Source organism: Marmota marmota, unplaced genomic scaffold (assembly GCF_001458135.2).
Source record: "Marmota marmota marmota unplaced genomic scaffold, marMar, whole genome shotgun sequence".
Classification (NCBI taxonomy): Eukaryota; Metazoa; Chordata; class Mammalia; order Rodentia; family Sciuridae; genus Marmota; species Marmota marmota.
In genome coordinates, this window is record NW_026000082.1 from 37126027 (window position 1) to 37143288 (window position 17262).

The 17262-nt window shown below is 36.0% G+C and overlaps 3 protein-coding genes and 1 long non-coding RNA gene across 9 annotated transcripts in view; 2 read left to right on the forward strand and 2 right to left on the reverse strand.

Moving 5' to 3' along the window:
* The window catches only part of Srsf10 (serine and arginine rich splicing factor 10), a 12320-nt gene extending 297 nt beyond the window's left edge, over nucleotides 1–12023 (forward strand). The window contains exons 2-7 of one of the 6 annotated variants that reach the window (XM_015485522.2): nucleotides 1220–1324; nucleotides 4874–4977; nucleotides 6153–6315; nucleotides 6630–6683; nucleotides 6815–6916; nucleotides 10177–12023. In XM_015485522.2, coding sequence (XP_015341008.1) covers nucleotides 1220–1324; nucleotides 4874–4977; nucleotides 6153–6315; nucleotides 6630–6683; nucleotides 6815–6916; nucleotides 10177–10237 — 589 coding nt within the window. In that variant the 3' untranslated portion in view covers nucleotides 10238–12023. Of the gene's footprint in view, nucleotides 1–1219; nucleotides 1325–4873; nucleotides 4978–6152; nucleotides 6316–6629; nucleotides 6684–6814; nucleotides 8924–10176 lie in introns of those variants that run through there. The other 5 variants (XM_015485518.2, XM_015485520.2, XM_015485517.2 and 2 more) reach the window with 5 other exon arrangements.
* LOC107142128 lies at nucleotides 1390–3549 on the forward strand. Its single transcript, XR_001503519.2, has 2 exons — nucleotides 1390–2128; nucleotides 2721–3549. It is a non-coding gene; the product is annotated as an uncharacterized LOC107142128 (long non-coding RNA).
* A 1946-nt stretch (nucleotides 12024–13969) lies between the features above and the next one.
* Nucleotides 13970–17262, reverse strand: part of Pnrc2 (proline rich nuclear receptor coactivator 2) — a 4001-nt gene continuing 708 nt past the window's right edge. Inside the window, exons 2-3 of the mRNA XM_015485524.2 lie at nucleotides 16332–16537; nucleotides 13970–15976 (exon numbers count right to left, since the gene is read on the reverse strand). Coding sequence (XP_015341010.1) covers nucleotides 15539–15958 — 420 coding nt within the window. The 5' untranslated portion in view covers nucleotides 15959–15976; nucleotides 16332–16537 and the 3' untranslated portion in view covers nucleotides 13970–15538. The remainder of the gene's footprint in view (nucleotides 15977–16331; nucleotides 16538–17262) is intronic.
* The window catches only part of LOC125620475 (proline-rich proteoglycan 2-like), a 1736-nt gene continuing 1017 nt past the window's right edge, over nucleotides 16544–17262 (reverse strand). The window contains exon 2 of the mRNA XM_048816087.1: nucleotides 16544–17262. Coding sequence (XP_048672044.1) covers nucleotides 17201–17262 — 62 coding nt within the window. The 3' untranslated portion in view covers nucleotides 16544–17200.

Consider the following 17262-nt stretch of genomic DNA (forward strand, 5'->3'; position numbering starts at 1 on the left):
AGGCGGCGCCCTGGGCCATCGGGCCAGCCCGGCGGCCGCGGCGCGCGGGATGTGCGGGCCGCGTGGCGGCGCGGCCCCTCCCCCGCCGCGGTCGGCCTTCTGCCCGCGCCCTCCGCTCGGCCTGCCCGCCGCCCGCTGCCTGAGAGCTCAGTCCCGGTTCTGCGGGGTGCACGCCCCCTCGCTCAGCAGCCGGGTGGGTTGGTTTATTTTAATTAAAAAAGAAAATTGCATTGAAATAACGGGATTGAGGGAGAGGAAAGCATTTGCTATCTTTTTTTCCCCCGCCGCTGTTTTACATGTATTTGTAGTGTTTAGAGACTGGGCTTAAATAGGCTTTGTTTTCAGCAGCCCCCTTAATTGCTTCGAATTGCCTAAAAAATTTTTTTGGAGGAGCTGTTATTACATGACGATGTTTAATATTTGATAAATAACCTGCAAACAAAGTGTTTTTCGGTTAGCGTTTTGTGATTTACTTTCTTCTGTCTTAACAATGTAGGGGAGAAAAGCAATAATTCTTTTAGCATCTAGAAGAATCTCTCCTTTGTCATTTTCACAATGTTTAAAAGTTGTTTTTATTTGAGGCTTTGTTTCTGTCCCCCACACACCTTATCTACCACTAATTAATTGACTCACTATAATTTGGGGGTAATTTTGTTCGGTATTTTCCAGAGTATTAGAGTTGATTTGATACCGTTAAAAAGAAAGAAAGAAAGAAAGAAAAACCAAAAACCCAGAGCCTTACCGCTCTACCTTTTGTGAAAAATGAAGGCTGTAGATTTAAGAATTCTGATTGTTTCCTTACATGTCTTTTCTGTTGTGATGTAAAATAATGAATGGACTCATAAACTGTATTTATCTTTCAAATGCTTGGATCCTGGCTTTCCTTTATCAAAAAGATATTGCCATTACATTTTGTGCATTACAGTTGGCTTTTTTTCTTTTGTGGTGCTGGGGATCGAACCCAGGCCCTTGTGCATGTGAGGCAGGCACTCTACCAACTGAGCTATGTCCCCAGGTCCTACAATTGACTCTTAATGTCAAAATTTAGAATGCTTGTCTGTTTCAGGTCAGTTAGGGCAGGGATACAACTGAGACCCAAAGGTCACACAGTGTTACTAATCACAGTTCCTTCTGTTAAGAATATTGGCAAATAATTACTACTTATAAAACTTTTAAGGGCATGAACATAAAAATTTGAGTTCTTTTCATGATGTTTTAGGTCTGAAGATTTACGGCGTGAATTTGGTCGTTATGGTCCTATAGTCGATGTGTATGTTCCACTTGATTTCTACACTCGACGGCCAAGAGGATTTGCTTATGTTCAATATCCTTTCTTCAGATGCTGATTAGTGAGGGGTGTTGAAGTTTGAAATTCAAGTTTATGTAAGTGGTAACATCTAAAAAGCAGTTTATTTTTGTCCTCTAATAAATGTCTTATGTCTTCAAATTTTTGAAAATTAATTCTGACTCACATTGCTCTTACTATTTTCTTATTAATCCAAAAATAGTTAAATATTTAAATTCCCATTCATGATGCTGAAACTCAAATCAGTGATTATAATGTGTGATTTAAATTTGAATACACTCTGGTTGCTACCACCTTTAATGTAAGTCAAATTAAAAGTTAATATGTTCTTGTGCTTAGCAATTAAAGTTTAGTATTCTTGTTTGTTAATTTGAATCACTTGATCAAAAACAAATTGTATAAAAATGAGGTAAACTTCTTTAATATTGTCCCCTAATTTGCTGTCCTCTGTTGTTACCTCAGAATGTAAAGCTGTACAGTTATGGCGACCCCAAAGAGAAAGCATGAAAGAACTTTTAGAGTAGAATTCAACACTTAAGGCAAGTAGACAAGCCAAAGACCTCTTAAGGATCAGGCTTGAAGAGAAGGGAGAGTTTGGGAAAAGAAAAAATACAGAAAAGCTGGAAGAAGGACAAGCCTAATGGGAGACAAAGCCTCGCTTTATCTACAAAGGGGGAAAAGGTTGTTTTTCAAAGTTAAAGATAAAGCCATCTGTCATATTTGGCCAAGCATCTCATGACAAGTCCTTCTGACAAGCACTTAAAGAGTTAAAGGTCAAGATGAAGTTGAATGATGGCCAAGATTAAAGGAGTCATACCTGATGTATCCTACAGAATAACTTTTCCTTTTTCTTTTCTTTTTCTTTCTTTTTTTTTTTTTTTAATGGTTTATAAGCAGTTAATTTTCAAAAGTTATTTTGGTTTGGTCTAGTGACAAAACCTGTAACTTGATTTGTGTGGGCCTTTGATGTTGTGATTGTGGTCTTGTATAAATGCACTCTCTCTTAGCTTATCAAGTTAAAGTGTAACCGGATGTAAAATTGTTAAGCTTAAATTCGGCATATTTTGGTTTTGGACCAGGTGGTCAGAGGCTCTTTGAAGTAGCATTAATTTCTGGGCTCAAGCCACAGAGCCCTGCTTAAAAGGGAGACAAGTGCATGCATTGGGGACTACCTTGAAACAGCTCTGGTGGTCGTATACTGTCAGATCCACTAGAAACACCTTATAGATTTTTAAATGGCTTCCGGGAACATACAAATTCCTAACTTCTGGAGCTTAACTCTGAAGCTTGTAGGCCCTGCACTGCTTTAGCACATATGATCAGTTAGCCTTGAATGGGTTGCAGAAGGCCTTCTCCCTAGTATGGATACCTAACCGGGATGTATGGGAAATCTATCCTTGACCCAGAGTTTCAGGTGACTTTGCTTCTTCCCTTCAGTGAAATCATCTCCCTGCAAAAACAAAGGTTTGGGCTGTGGACTTGAGGTCAGGAAGAATTCTTACTACTAAAATATTCAGTAAGTCCCTTAGAACTTTCTAGTTAGAGTCCTAGTAAGTATTAACAGGGAAAAGCCAAAGTTACTCCTGCAGGGCTAGCAAGTGTGGAACTTAGTTGCAAAACTGTTATAGAGAAGATATATCTATATATGGATGGCTTGGTAAATAAAGGTAGTGATACATTCTGACTTATAATTTTGATCTGATTTTACGTGGCTTGGGATGGTGTGAAAACCAAGAACAGCAGTACTTTTGACTCAAGTGGTGATATTTGAGCCTTTAGAAAAGTGTGATTATACAAAGGAATCGAAAAGTGATAATTTTTTAAATACATGTTCAGTAAGTCTCGACTATGGTCTTAAAATAGTTAAAAAAAGAAATATATCACAGGCTTATCAGTTTCATGTTTGGAAAGACCCTGAAGTACAAATTTCTTCATAACTGGCATCAGAGTGATACTTGGCTGCCCCTCCTGCTATGCTCTCTCCTATCTGACTCTTCCCAATTGGCCTTCTCTTCCTATCCTTGGCTTAACAGGAGCAGTGTAGAACCTTGCCATCCAGCCCATAATTGTTTATAGCCCTTTTAAAGTTGTTAAGTATTCTCTCTTGGGGTGGCAAAGTAGAAGTAGAATACCCTTTAGTGAGCTTATTCCTTTTGATTAGTTTGGATCCCAACTGCATTAACCTTGAGGAGTGTTCATTTATAGGTCCTGAGTCTCTTCATAAGCCTTTTCATTTTGAAATGCCAGGTTATTTAAAAATTGAGCAAACCTCCTTCCATTTAACTTACACACAATGGCCCCAGGAAGAGAGATCTGGGGACCCACTACAGTCCTTAATTCTTTTCAGAACACAGAGAAGTCTAGTAAGGCTGAGGCAGACCATTTCATCTGAAATTAAAGTAACTCATATTATCAGTCTTAAATATGTCACTTCAGGAATGTTTTAGTTCTAAATAAGCTCTCCAAATCTTGTGTGCTAATGTTTTCAAATCTAAGAAATAGAAATGGACATACTTAAGCACATTTATTTATTTACTTACTTAATTACTTATTGATGGGGTAAAATGATAATCCGAATCAAAACTTGGCTCCCTTTCCAAACCTTTTATATCAAACATTGCCTTGAATGTGTATTTGACTTCTGTTAGAATAATGATTTTAGAAAAGGAGCTACATTTGAACAGAATAACTAGCCCTCAGAGTTCTGCTGACATGAGTGGGAAAGACATAGCAACTTAGCTTCTCAGATCAAAAATGAATACCAGCAGATCCTATTTGACACTGGTAAATGTTATCTTGAAATTATCAAGTTGGAAACAAAACTACTTTGCAGGAAGCTATATATTTAGTATCATGGCTGGGGCTTTCCAGTTTAGGAATCCTTATCGTGTTCTGTTTTTTCTTGATAGCATGCTTTTACCATCTGCATGGATGTAATATGCATTTGGTATAGTGATTGTTTTGAGTATTGCTTGACTGTCTTGATACCCACAAGTGGTTAGCAGCCTGTCTTCCTAGTGCAGCTCAAGGAAGACAACTATTTGAAATAATAATATTAGATATAACTGGGGAAAAAATAGCAATATACATTTGAAATTATGCTTTCATCTTTTCTCAAGGTAAGGCATATATTGCTTGCTTACACAAGAACTATTGGCCTTTTCCTTTTTTTTTTCTTTAAAACAAATATATGAAAGCTGTTTTGGTTTCAAGAAATTTTTGGCACCCAGGATAGAATCCACTGGCTTGTTTTTCTTACTCTTTCTTGTTTTATAAAGTTAATTCTTAAAACTCTGGGAATTTTTTAATAGGATAACTTGGTGATTTAGCTCTAACAGATCTGATAACATGTATTCATGTGTTTTTTCTAAAAGATTAGCTTTAGAAAATCACAAGTACTTTTATGTTGTGAAGCATATTAATGGCTGAATCAGCCTAAGTAACAAGTAAGATTTGGTTGGTTTTTTTAGAATATTAGGACATTATGAATTGTTCCAGACCTACCAACTGAACTTTGATTCATTATCAAAGTTTGCAAAATTTCCCAAGCCCCTTAACATTTAGCACATTTGAGGATGTTCGTGATGCTGAAGATGCTTTACATAATTTGGACAGAAAATGGATTTGTGGACGTCAAATCGAAATACAGTTTGCACAGGGAGATCGAAAGAGTAAGTACCATTATGCCTAACATAAGTTTAAATCATTTCTAGAAAACCATTGTTGCAATTAATATATTCTGTTCCAACCCCAAAAGATCAAAAGTTGATCAATACTATCAACTGTGATATACTGGGAGTAAAATTGAGAAGGATAAAAATTTATAACATTTGGATCTCTTGAGCCATTTTCTTTGTTGTAGAGATCTTCAAAGGGGGCTGAGGTTGTAGCTTAGTGGTAGAGTGCTTGCTTAGCACATGCAAGGCACTGGGTTTGATTCTCAGTACCAAAGGTATTTTGAAAAATGAAGCTTAAAAAAAAAAAGATCTTCAAAGTATAATTGTTATGTGAGTGCATGGCTATGGAAGTGAACTGATCGACTGGGAGGGGCTATCCAGATTAAACCTAGAATAGTGTTCTGTTTTTATTATTATGCAAGGCATATACCAGGTTTTAGCTGTATTTCAATGAGGTAGGAGTATAGACTGGGGTGAAGTAGACTTCCTTGTGGCTGAACCATTATTTGATCCTGGAGAAGATACTAGAGGATACAGATTAAGGTAGCTGCTAAAGGGCTGGGGTTGTGGCTCAGTGGTAGAGTGCTAGCCTAGCATGCATGAAGCTCTGGGTTTGATCCTCAGCACCACATAAAAATAAAAAATAAAGGTATTGTGTCTACCTAAAACTGGAAGAAAAAAAAAAAGCACTTAGGTAGACATAAGTTGTTAATTTTCTTGTTCTGGAATGGGGTGATAGGTTCCTAGATATTCCCTGTTTTTTATATATACATATACAATCATACATAAAGTTTCTATATAGAATTGAGTGAGGTAAGAGTTGAGGGCCAAAGATATAGGTATAAATAAGGCATAAGCCAAGGAAATTATGGTGTCATTTTTACATAAAGTAGTCTTGTGATACATATCTTTGAAAATAAATACCCAAGATTAATATTTATAACCTTGACCAAACCCAAGAAAGAAAAGAAGGCTCTATCAGTCATCTTTCAGATCTGCATCTTACCAAAACTAAAGGGATCTCTAAGACAGATTGCAAAACACATTATTCCTTTGTTTTGGTATTAAAGAAGGGAATGTGGGCTTGTTTTTTCCCCCCCTACAATTTAAGGATGTAAATAATAAAATTTCAAATGTTTCTGAATATTTGTGTTCTGTGTATTTCCTAGCACCAAATCAAATGAAAGCCAAGGAAGGGAGGAATGTGTACAGTTCTTCGCGCTATGATGATTATGACAGATACAGACGTTCTAGAAGCCGAAGTTACGAAAGGAGGAGGTCAAGAAGTCGGTCTTTTGATTACAACTATAGAAGATCTTATAGTCCTAGAAAGTAAGTTTGTACAGTGATCTGTTTTTAATAAAAAGATGTGTTCGTGGTCAGGAATGGGGGCATGGACCTGTAGTCCCACCTACTGGGGAGGCTGAGGCAGTTGGATTGCTTGAATACAGAAGTTCAAGGCCATCCTGGGCAATATAATGAGATCCTGTCTCAAAAACAAGAGGATGTGTTTGTTAGCATTTTTATCTTTTTGTATGCTTTATGTGTTGAATACTTTGTTGAGACTAAAATAGTGTTTTGATTGAAGTTTTAAGACCTGTAAGTAGACATTTGTCACTGTTTGCTTTTTCTGATATGCTTTTTAGCAGTAGACCGACTGGAAGACCACGGCGTAGCAGAAGCCATTCCGACAATGATAGGTAAATAACTTTGCTTTGAAAAAAGACTCATGTTTTTCAATTCAGAGTGAACTTTTGCTCTAAAAATAACAAATTTGATTAATATAGAATCTAATTTTTACTCTAATTGTATCTCTCCTCTGTTTTGAAAGATTCAAACACCGAAATCGATCTTTTTCAAGATCTAAATCCAATTCAAGATCACGGTCCAAGTCCCAGCCCAAGAAAGAAATGAAGGCTAAATCACGTTCTAGGTCTGCATCTCACACCAAAACTAGAGGCACTTCTAAAACAGATTCCAAAACACATTATAAGTCTGGCTCAAGATATGAAAAGGAATCAAGGAAAAAAGAACCACCTAGATCCAAATCTCAGTCAAGATCACAGTCTAGGTCTAGGTCAAAATCTAGATCAAGGTCTTGGACTAGTCCTAAGTCCAGTGGCCACTGATAGTATAAACCATGATAATTTTTAGGCATGTATCATTCATTTACTCATAGTTTGGTATACTTAAATTATCAGGAATACAATGTTGCAATGATGCGTAAAAAACACTTGTTAGTTTTCCCTGTACCAGGCAATGGTTATAATTAAAATGATATGCTGTTGAGAAGCCACTCTTAAGAGTCCAGTTTGTTTAATGTTATGGGCAGCTACCAATTTGTGGTGTCTCTGTATATTTTTGTAAAGATTCTCATTTTTTTATGCTTGAAGTATTTGGTGGAAAGATGTTGGTTGACCATAATTTGCAACATTGTCTTATTAGAAATAAACTTTCATATCCATATTTGGTAGAAACTGTTAACCTAGAAATGTAGCTTGCTAATAAGATGGAATGATACAAAAGTGAAGTTGTAGCCACAGTACAACACTGACTGCTCAGACACATTTAGGTTCAGGGTGGACCTTTATGTCTTGTCAAGATGTCTAGGCCCGTGATAATAGTTTATTTATGATACAGTGTGGAATAGTTCTTTTGTTAACCCCACTGTCTTGGGGAATGATGCCAACTTGGTTAAGTAACATTTTCAGGGAGATTAAGTTTTTGACTGAAACATGGAGCCTTCACTGCTTTTTTTTTTTTTTTTCCTTTCTGGTTTCTATGAAGGTTTGGAACATGAAAACATCAGAAAAGCTCCCCTTAAAATTTGAGCAGGTCAATGATGACAAATAATTTTTAAGGGGAAAAGAATGTTCTTAATATAGTTACTCTAAAATTTAAGAGGCATTGTTGCTTAGTTTTCTTACTGCTGTTAGATGCAAGTAAATTGTTTCAAAGTAGGGGTGTGTGTGTGTGTGTGTGTGTGTACGTGCGTGTATAGCATAAAAGAATGAATTTTGATGCTTAGAGCCCTCGTCTTGTGCATTTGTATCAGATTTAGCTTACCTCTTTATGAGGGAGGCTTGCTCTTCACACCTCTGTTTGTTTAATGTGAGGCACATTGAAAGAGAACACTCCCATTCTAGGCAGATGATTCTGAGGTGCCATGAAATTAAAAATAATTTTGGAAAAAGGGTTAGTTTTAAGCAAGAGCCACCTCTTGAATTTTGATTATCAATGTCATACGTGACTAAAAATGGAGAAGTAATATCATTAACTATTTATAATTTCTAGTATTTCTCTGAATGATCATTTGGAGGCAATTAAAAGTGACTTGAAATGTCCAGTCTCATTTCAGAGTAAAAAGCTAGCATCTTTTAAAATCTCAGATTGCTTGCTTGCTTGCAGAAAGAAGTAAGAAGTATTGTGGGGAAACAATTCCTTTAGAGGATTATTTTCTTCAACTTTGGTTTTAGAAATCTAGGCCTAGCCTGTAAAGAACAAAAGAGATGGTTTTTAAATACTGTTTGTGGAATGTGTTTAAAGGATTGATTCTACAACCTTTGTGTATTTGATAGTATTTCTAACTTTCATTTCTTTACTGTTTGCAGTTAATGTTCATGTTCTGCTATGCAATCATTTATATGCACGTTTCTTTAATTTTTTTAGATTTTCCTGGATGTATAGTTTAAACAACAAAAAGTCTATTTAAAACTGTAGCAGTAGTTTGCAGTTCTAGCAAAGAGGAAAGTTGTGGGGTTAAACTTTGTATTTTCTTTCTTATAGAAGCTTCTAAAAAGGTATTTTTATATGTTCTTTTTAACAAATATTGTGTACAACCTTTAAAAACATCAATGTTTGGATCAAAACAAGACCCAGCTTATTTTCTGCTTGCTGTAAATTAAGCAAACATGCTATAATAAAAACAAAATGAAGGAAATAATGATTAACTGGAATTATTATAGTATTGGATATGATTCTAAAATAATGAAAACAGTCCTTTGTAGATTTAGGAATATTTTTATTCAGTGTTGCACCTAGGCATAACTTACTTTGGAAATGATAGGACTTATCAGAAGTCTACATCTTTTACATAGTATTTAAGACCTCCTTGTGTATGTCATTCATGATTGCTCATTAAGCCTCTTAACCTAAGAGGTTATTTGATAATGTTAAGATACATATTAAAATTAAATTTGGGCCTGCTAGTTTTAAATTTATACTTTCATTGATGGCTGGATCAATAATTCTGTCCCCCCTTCCTAAACAAGATACATTGGGCCTTATGTTTATGACATGATTTTAAATTCTTTTTCATTGAATGTTGGTGAGCATTTATTAAGTGATAACCACTGAGGGGGAGTAGTGCAGGTGTTATGTGGGTTGAATTCTGGCTACTTTTACATTGATAGCAGGTAATTTATTTTATTAAGTATTTACCACGTGCCAGACACTGTTCAAGGGGCTGTGTGTTGATTCATTCACTTTCCACAAAACCCTATGAGAAGAAAAATGCTTTTATTTTCTGTCACAGATAAGGAAACTGAGGCACAAAGAAGGCAGTAAAGGACTAGTCAGGATTAGATTTAAACAGACTATAATTTGAGAAGTTGGTTAGAGCCTATGAAATTTTTCAGTCTGTTTAGAATTAGAAGGCCTAATGTTTTAATTTCCTTTGTTAATTTATTTTTAGACTCAACACCATTTTCTTGAGAAGCTTTTATATTATTTATTAAATAGCTTACCTAACAGCTTCACAAGGATTATACTGCATTTGAACTCACGATAGTTAGGATCTTACTGATATGTAGTGAGGATCTTTTCATACCAGTGAGCTAATTTTGGGTCACATCATTGATGGGTTTCACAGTTATTGAGAATCTTCTGTGTCTGGCACTGGGCTTAATATTGAATAGTCATATCAACACACAACTGAGGGCTAACATTTCACCTCTTTTTACCTGAGACCCCTCTGCATTTTTTTTAAGCAAAGTAAGCAAGAAGAAGAGATAGTGCTACATAGAGTATGAGCTCTTAAGTTACAACCTAGGGGAGAGACCTGGGAACTACTGTACTATTCTCTTGAAAATTTGACCCAGTAAGCTGCTACATCCAGTTCAACTAACAAAATCCTGTATACCACAGAGAAGAATAAAGAAAACCAAACTGACAAACATCCTTCTTTTATTTAAGACCAAACTGCAGCTGGAATACCCAGTACAGTTCTGCTTACTACACTTCAAGAAAGATCTGAAAGCGGAAAAAGAACCAAAGAAGGGCAGTTCAAGCGACCAAAGGGTGGGTGGAAGGTGCTGCAGTATGAATACTGTACGAATATTTTGACTCTGGTCTGAAAAGATAAAAGAATTATCGAAAACTACATGGAATAATTGAAGTCCCTTCGAGTTTGAAAGTAAGCATTTTAGGACAAATAAAAGGAAATTCAACTTTGTACTTGTGGAAACTAATCCCTAAATATGAACAGGTTTATATTGATTCATGGGTAACAGGTCCATAATAAATTACTGGAAACTAGGATGTCTGAATATCAAGGAAGACAGCCATAGTCTCTTACAGTGCCTCTATTGGTCTGTCTCAAACTGAATTGGGTGGGAAAAGGTATGGTCCAATATAAACTTTTTCTTGGTTATCTCTTAAAAGTCAGTTCCATTTATGCCATTATTGGCACGTCTTGCCTTTGTTTATTCTGGTGCCAGTGTTTTCTGCTTGTTTGCTTTGTTGCCATCTGAGTTTATTTACTTGTACCACATGCAGTTTACATCTTCTTTAACCACTCTCTTTCCCAGGTAAATTCCAATTATACTTGACATCCAACTGAGAGGGCCCATCTCTTCTCACCTCTTTCATAGTCAGTATGTTCAGCAAATATTTATTGAGCCCTTATCATGGGCAAAGCATTGTACTGGATAATTGGGGAAAGAATGGATAATAATTCCTTTATTCAATAAATGTCTACTGAGCACAATCTAGTGAATTGTTATAATATGGCCTTGTTGTTTTGAGGTGTATTATAACAATATTTTACACCATTCATATCCTAATATAATTATAAAACCCAGTATACTATCAAAGATAAGTAATTTTCTGGTTTTCTGCCTTTTACAAGTATCTATTTGTTTGCATCCCATTAATACAAATAATGAAAAGTGTTTTAACTTGTAATAAACTGATTTATTGTGTAGTGACTGTAATATACTACTTACTAAATTGTTAACTCTGCCTCAATCACACACATAAGGAAGTAATCCCAAAAATAAATATTTAATTTTGCATTAGCTATAAAGGAGATCCTGGGTGCTATAATTAGATTATTTGGAGGCAGACAGCTGGTACCCCAGCTGATTTAGTATGTTCTGTAATTGAAAAAATGTTCACCAAATTATACTTCTTAGTCATTTACGTGTACATCTTACAGGGGACATGTTCTGTGTATAGTGAATAAATACCTTTTGTAGTGTCAAAATGTTTTGGATTCCTTAGTTCCTTATTAGGATATAAAGTTTATCATATTGATTCCCTCACATTTAATTTTCATCTTGAAATCTGGAAATGGAATTTAAGCCTTTAAATTTAAAAGAATTTTGAAAATATGGTAGAATATACAAGCCTGAAAGGAGGTCTAAAATTGAGGTATTTTTATCCCTATAAAAATTTTGTTTTAACTTGCCCAGGCACTTAAGTTTCAGGTTAGAGTCCATAAATTCTGACTTGATTGATTTTTGTTGGAAAATGTTCTTAAAGCAGCTTTATTTTCAAGGAGATAAAAAGTGATAATGGAATGTAGAGTTTGCTTCAAGTAAAGATTACAGATTTGAGTTCTTATACCCTTACATAATTTTATCATTAGTGTTGAACATTGAATTGGTAATTCTTAAGGGTAGAGGTCCTGTGTGATCTTTCAAAACAGTGTCTGTAGTTCCTGCGTGTTTTGTCCTCTACCTCCCTCTCCATTTCCTTTTGAATTGATGGGTTCCAGGGAGTAGAATTAAGTTGCATATTTGGTTGAGATTTTCCTTTATTAAAAAAAAAATTAGTGGCCACATAACCTCTCTTATTTTACTAGTCTTTGGTTTTGTTAAGTCCATGTGGTTTGGGCTCCTGTTGAATTACAGTGCATTGTTATATGTGATTGTTCCCAAATAATATTAAAAACTTACCAATATCATCAAGCACCTAATTTGCCAAACCATATGCTTTTCATATACTGCTGCTTAATCCCAAAAACATACCTGGAAAATGAATACTATTCCCATTTTGCAGGTGAGAAAAAGTTGTCAATTTACAGAACACCTTCCATGTGATATAATTTTGCATACCCTGCTTCATTTCTCAATTTTGTAATATAATGGTAACTTTTATAAATTAGATTGCTATTATCTGACAGGCTCTGTGGGTCAGACTCATCATAGCCTGACTTTCCAAGTTCCAGTCTCAAAACAGATTTTTTCATTGTATTTTATTTTTCCATGTTATTGTTTACGAAGTCCCAGGATTATATTTTGAAATGGGAACGCTGTGACTTGAGCAATAGTTTGGAATTAATGACATCCTACTAAGAGGACCTTTGGGGCTTTTAGGAATCCCAGGTGTGAACAATACTCATTTTTTAAATAGTGATGACTTAATAGGTGAAGTAAGCAACCTGTTTATCTTCAGCTGTTGACATCTGTAAGACATTCTGCTAGTCCTGGAAAAGGTGCCTTCTGGGGTCTTTTCCTCTACCCGTTCTTCCAACAGTGTTGGTTATCTTTATGATGTTCTGTGTATTTGTAAAGCAGTTTCACCCTTGTGTTAAAAGATGGAGTTTTTTTTTTCTTTTGGAATAAAAAGTAAGGCATGTAAATTCATTTCATTGATAACAGTAGTTTGTAAAGAAGTAAAAGGCCTTTGTATCTAGTTTTTGCAGATCACATTTCTTTGAATGCTGGAGAGTGAAATAATAAACTGGTCTAGGAGCCAACAAATCTTGTTTTTTTTAGATTTTGCTCTGCCTTACAGATACAACTACCGTGGTAGACGTTCCCCTCATTTGTTTTTAAGAAGTTTTGGAGATATATTCTCTTGGATTTTAAGAAATTGCCTATGAGAATTCAAATAAAACACACTGGGGGAAACTTGCCTAAAACCCTTTATCACCCTACTGCCACTTTGTGCTTCTTTGGGGGAAGAAACTACTTGGGATTTAAAGGTAGGTTATGGGCCTGAATTCCAATGAAACTTACATGCCCACTATCAAAACATACGACAAACTGGAATTACATGTATTAAAAGGCCCACTGGAAGTATAACTGAATCTGTAAACTGTTTTTTGGTTTTCACATGAGCTTTGATATTGGTTTCATGCCAGCACACTTTCTGAAGGTTATCCACAATTAGTATTTTCTAACTAGCTCTAATAATATGAAATGTTCATATTATCATTGACTTTTTATTCAGGTTCCCTCACATTATTGAGTCTGCTAACCCCATTTGCAGTGCTGCATCAGAGAGCTTAGCAGTTCTTGGCACTATTTTTCATAGAAATTATGCACAGACAAAAAGAAAATGAGTACCTTACTTACAAATTTGTTTACAGCTGTGCGTTTACTGGGATTATTCAACTAGTTTAAGGCACCCTATATAGGTTGGGAGCCTGTCCATTAGAAAGCCAATTCAAAGGGTTCCTTCACATACTTAAAACACATGGGTTCCTGCCAATTTGAGCTCTTTTTTCCTATTTTACTCTGGAAACTGAAAACATCTTAGAATATAGAATGATCTATTTTACTGGGTTTTCAAAACTTTTGCATAGTTCAGGCAAATACTGCTTTGGGGGCTTGAGCCCAACTAGCAAAAATTGCATAACTGTCAAACCAGCTATTAAACAGTATATTAGTCTCTTCAAGCCAACATTCCTATCACATTTCAGTTATGTACATTCTAAGATTCAGCAGTCATAACAGTTTTCAAAATAATAACGAGCCACTGGGGAGAAAAATTTTATTTTTTAATTTCATGTTTCAAATTCATATCGTACAGTAAGTACTACATAAATTTTGCCTTTAGTATATTCAATATTTGACTTGGGCAATAGTTCATCTAAATTCATTTAGTGTAATATAACTTAGCCTGTTTTAACATCAAAGATGCAAAATTAGAAAGTAGGGCATTATCAGGACTTTTTAATTGGCCCATGTACTTTTCTAACTTGCTATTAGGCTGTCATATTTAGCATTTTCCCTTAAGATTGGTAAAAACATGCCTAAAGGGGTGTTATGCAAGAGATTACATCTTAAAAAAGTGGTCCCCTGGGTTGTACTTACTATGACAAAAAAAACCACTCACTGGCACCAAATACAATTTAGATTTGTATCATTGGTTACAAGAACTGGTGAAAGCCAAAATGAATCTTTGGGTTTATAGACTGGAGGGTAGAGGAATCCTGTACTGCATTTTACATCTCCTAAAAGTAGGAAAACTTTTAGCAGCTTAGACTTTTTTAGTTATAATACAAAACTTAATTACATTAGGATTTACTTTGTAATATAGTTTACAACCAAATCAATTATGACACATACACTGGCACTTTAGCATGAGGGCAAACTTTAAAAACAATTCTGGACCTTTAAAATTAGGCCATAGTATAAAAAAACAGTCCATGGTCTTTCTACATTCAGCAAATTCATACTAAAATATTCTATTTTTGTAGGCCAAGAAGACTTTACATATGCTACAAGTTTATTACATGTATTTACATGGCTCTTCTCCCCTAGGTACTTTGAACTTTCACATTATACAACTCCCCCACTTTAAGCTTTGCAGGGATATGAGGCCAGATCACTGTCAGAATAGCTTTGCAGTTCTGTAATACAAAAAAAAAAAAGTATTTTTTGAAAGCTATCAAGTGCTCAATACTTTTTCTATAAAAAATGGTTTGGGTGCATTTATTGGCAGACACCTATCCATTGCAATTTAAGAAACAGGGCACCTTATACTGCATACTGTGCCTCATTCTAATAAACCCTAAGTGCCCTTTACACATTGATCACTGCAATTTAGTAAAATGCAACTATTAAAAATTCACATTCTTTCTTGGCAGTGCATTATGTTGTTGGCATGTTACTAGTTTGGCTTTCTGGGACATTAAACTTTCAAATGTCCACCTAGTTTTCAATCCTTGTCTCAGCTAGATGCTTAATCTGATTCACTACAAGTAAATCTACTTATCCATGAATCTTTTACAATATTCCCCCAATAAAAATATAAAAAGTTGATTCCTTTACCATTCCCAATATAAACTTGGTTTTCACTTAAAAGCTATTCAATTGAGAACACTTATCAAGTTCAATTATTTTAAGTTGCACTGATAACCCACCATTATATTACAGTGCACACAATATGTAAAACAAATGAGATGAAATTTGATTAATATTCATACATTAATAAGCAGTTTTACACAAATTGGTTAATTCCCTAGTGAATCTGTAATTTGTTTCAGACCAACTGACAACTTTATTATAAACTAAATTTAAACATTAGTACTTTATATCTTATTTTATACTTGGACTTTAAGTAAGGTTTTAAGTTGAAATGTCATTATTTCCTTGTCTGAAGGATTAAAGTTCACAGGAACCCAGTGGCTTGGTGGTTTAGGAAGAACACTTGGTGATGGTGGCTCACTAAATTTGGCTCCAGCATAGTTCTGATTAACTTGAGACTTAAAAAGTAGGGTGGGACTTGATAAGCTAGCATTCCAATTTGGATTACTTGGAAAATTTTTGTTCTTCCCCCCATTTTGCATGGCCTGCCATGCAGCTGCTGATGAGTTATAACCATGTCCTCTTTCTTTTTTCTTATGAACAATTTTCATCTGGGAATTCTGATCCTTGGTCTTCTGTCTATTAAGCTGCTGTTGGTTCTTACTACCATTTCTAGACTGAGGGGCTGGAATGTTATACCTCTCTCCACCACCCATCTTCAGCTTCTTTGTCACCTGTAAGTGGAAACAAATACTGAGTCAAAGTTCAGTAAGAAAAGTTCAAACACTAAGAAGTATCTTCAAGCTCTTTTAACTCCAGAAATCTTGGGAAGGATTGAAAATGGGTAAAACATGCTTAAGGGGGTGTTACAAAAGAGATTACACCTTTTGCATTAATTGGTCCTCTGGGTTGTACTTCCATTGTTTTTAACTCAAAAATTAAAGCAAGCAATCCCACGTTATTATATGCACATCCTTTCCTAAGAAGGATGAGCTTACCCACAAATCAGTATGAAAACCTGTTCAAAAAGTATGTTTTAGGATGGGTTCATTATAAAACGTTTGCTCCATTATGATGTGAGCTTTATACCTTTCAGTCTGCTTTTCCGATTGCAGGATTTCCACTACCTGTCCTCTTCCTTGCTGCCAAGCCCAAGATAATAGGTGTTGTTTTCTGATGGATCCTTTCCTTTGTCTCAATACAGAAGTTTTCATGGGCCAATCTGCTGAGTTCAGCCTAGGAGCTGAGGCCAACATCTGAGTCTCCTCAGCACACAAGTTTGAGAGAAGTCCTAGCTAGAAAAGTAAAGATTACTTGATTACTTCAATTCAAAAAAACAAGAGAAAGTGATCATTTAAATTCACTAAACAAATTGTTTAAAAGAATGCTACTTCGTTAACAAAAAGTTTTCAAGAAAATAATCTGTCTCTGAAAATGGTTTTCTTCATTTTAAGCACTCAGAAATTTTATAAGTGTTGGTGCAAGTTCACGACCTTTTGTTTTTATCTTCTTCCCAGAGAAGATTCACTCACGTGTTTGTGACCAAAATGTTAGAGTGGCGTTGGCCACACCAGGACATGCTTACGGGTGATTTTCTCAAGACCATGCTTCTGAAGTTCCCTCGGGCTGGCCTGGCGCTGCGAGGCCCAGGTTCCCTCCCCGCACCGCAGGAAATAACCGAGTTCCAGTCCCAGTCTCTGACACCACCCAGCCGCCCCTCCGTCACCGTCCGCACCATGCAAACAAGGTGCTTCCTTTGGCCATCACTCCCATAACTAGTTTTCCGAGCCACAACGTAAATTCACACACGTACACACGCGAGTCCACCAACAGCTGACCCGCGCTTCACTTCCGTGTGACGGTCCGGGAACCAAGTTACCAAACCGCCCCTTCGTTCCACCAGGGTGCCAGGGCCTTCCAGTTCTAATGACCTACATAAACTACAGTTCCGGACAGGGTCACTCCCGGCTGCGGCCCGCTCGGCCCGGCGCGGGGCTGCCCCCGAGCCCGGGAGTCCCCT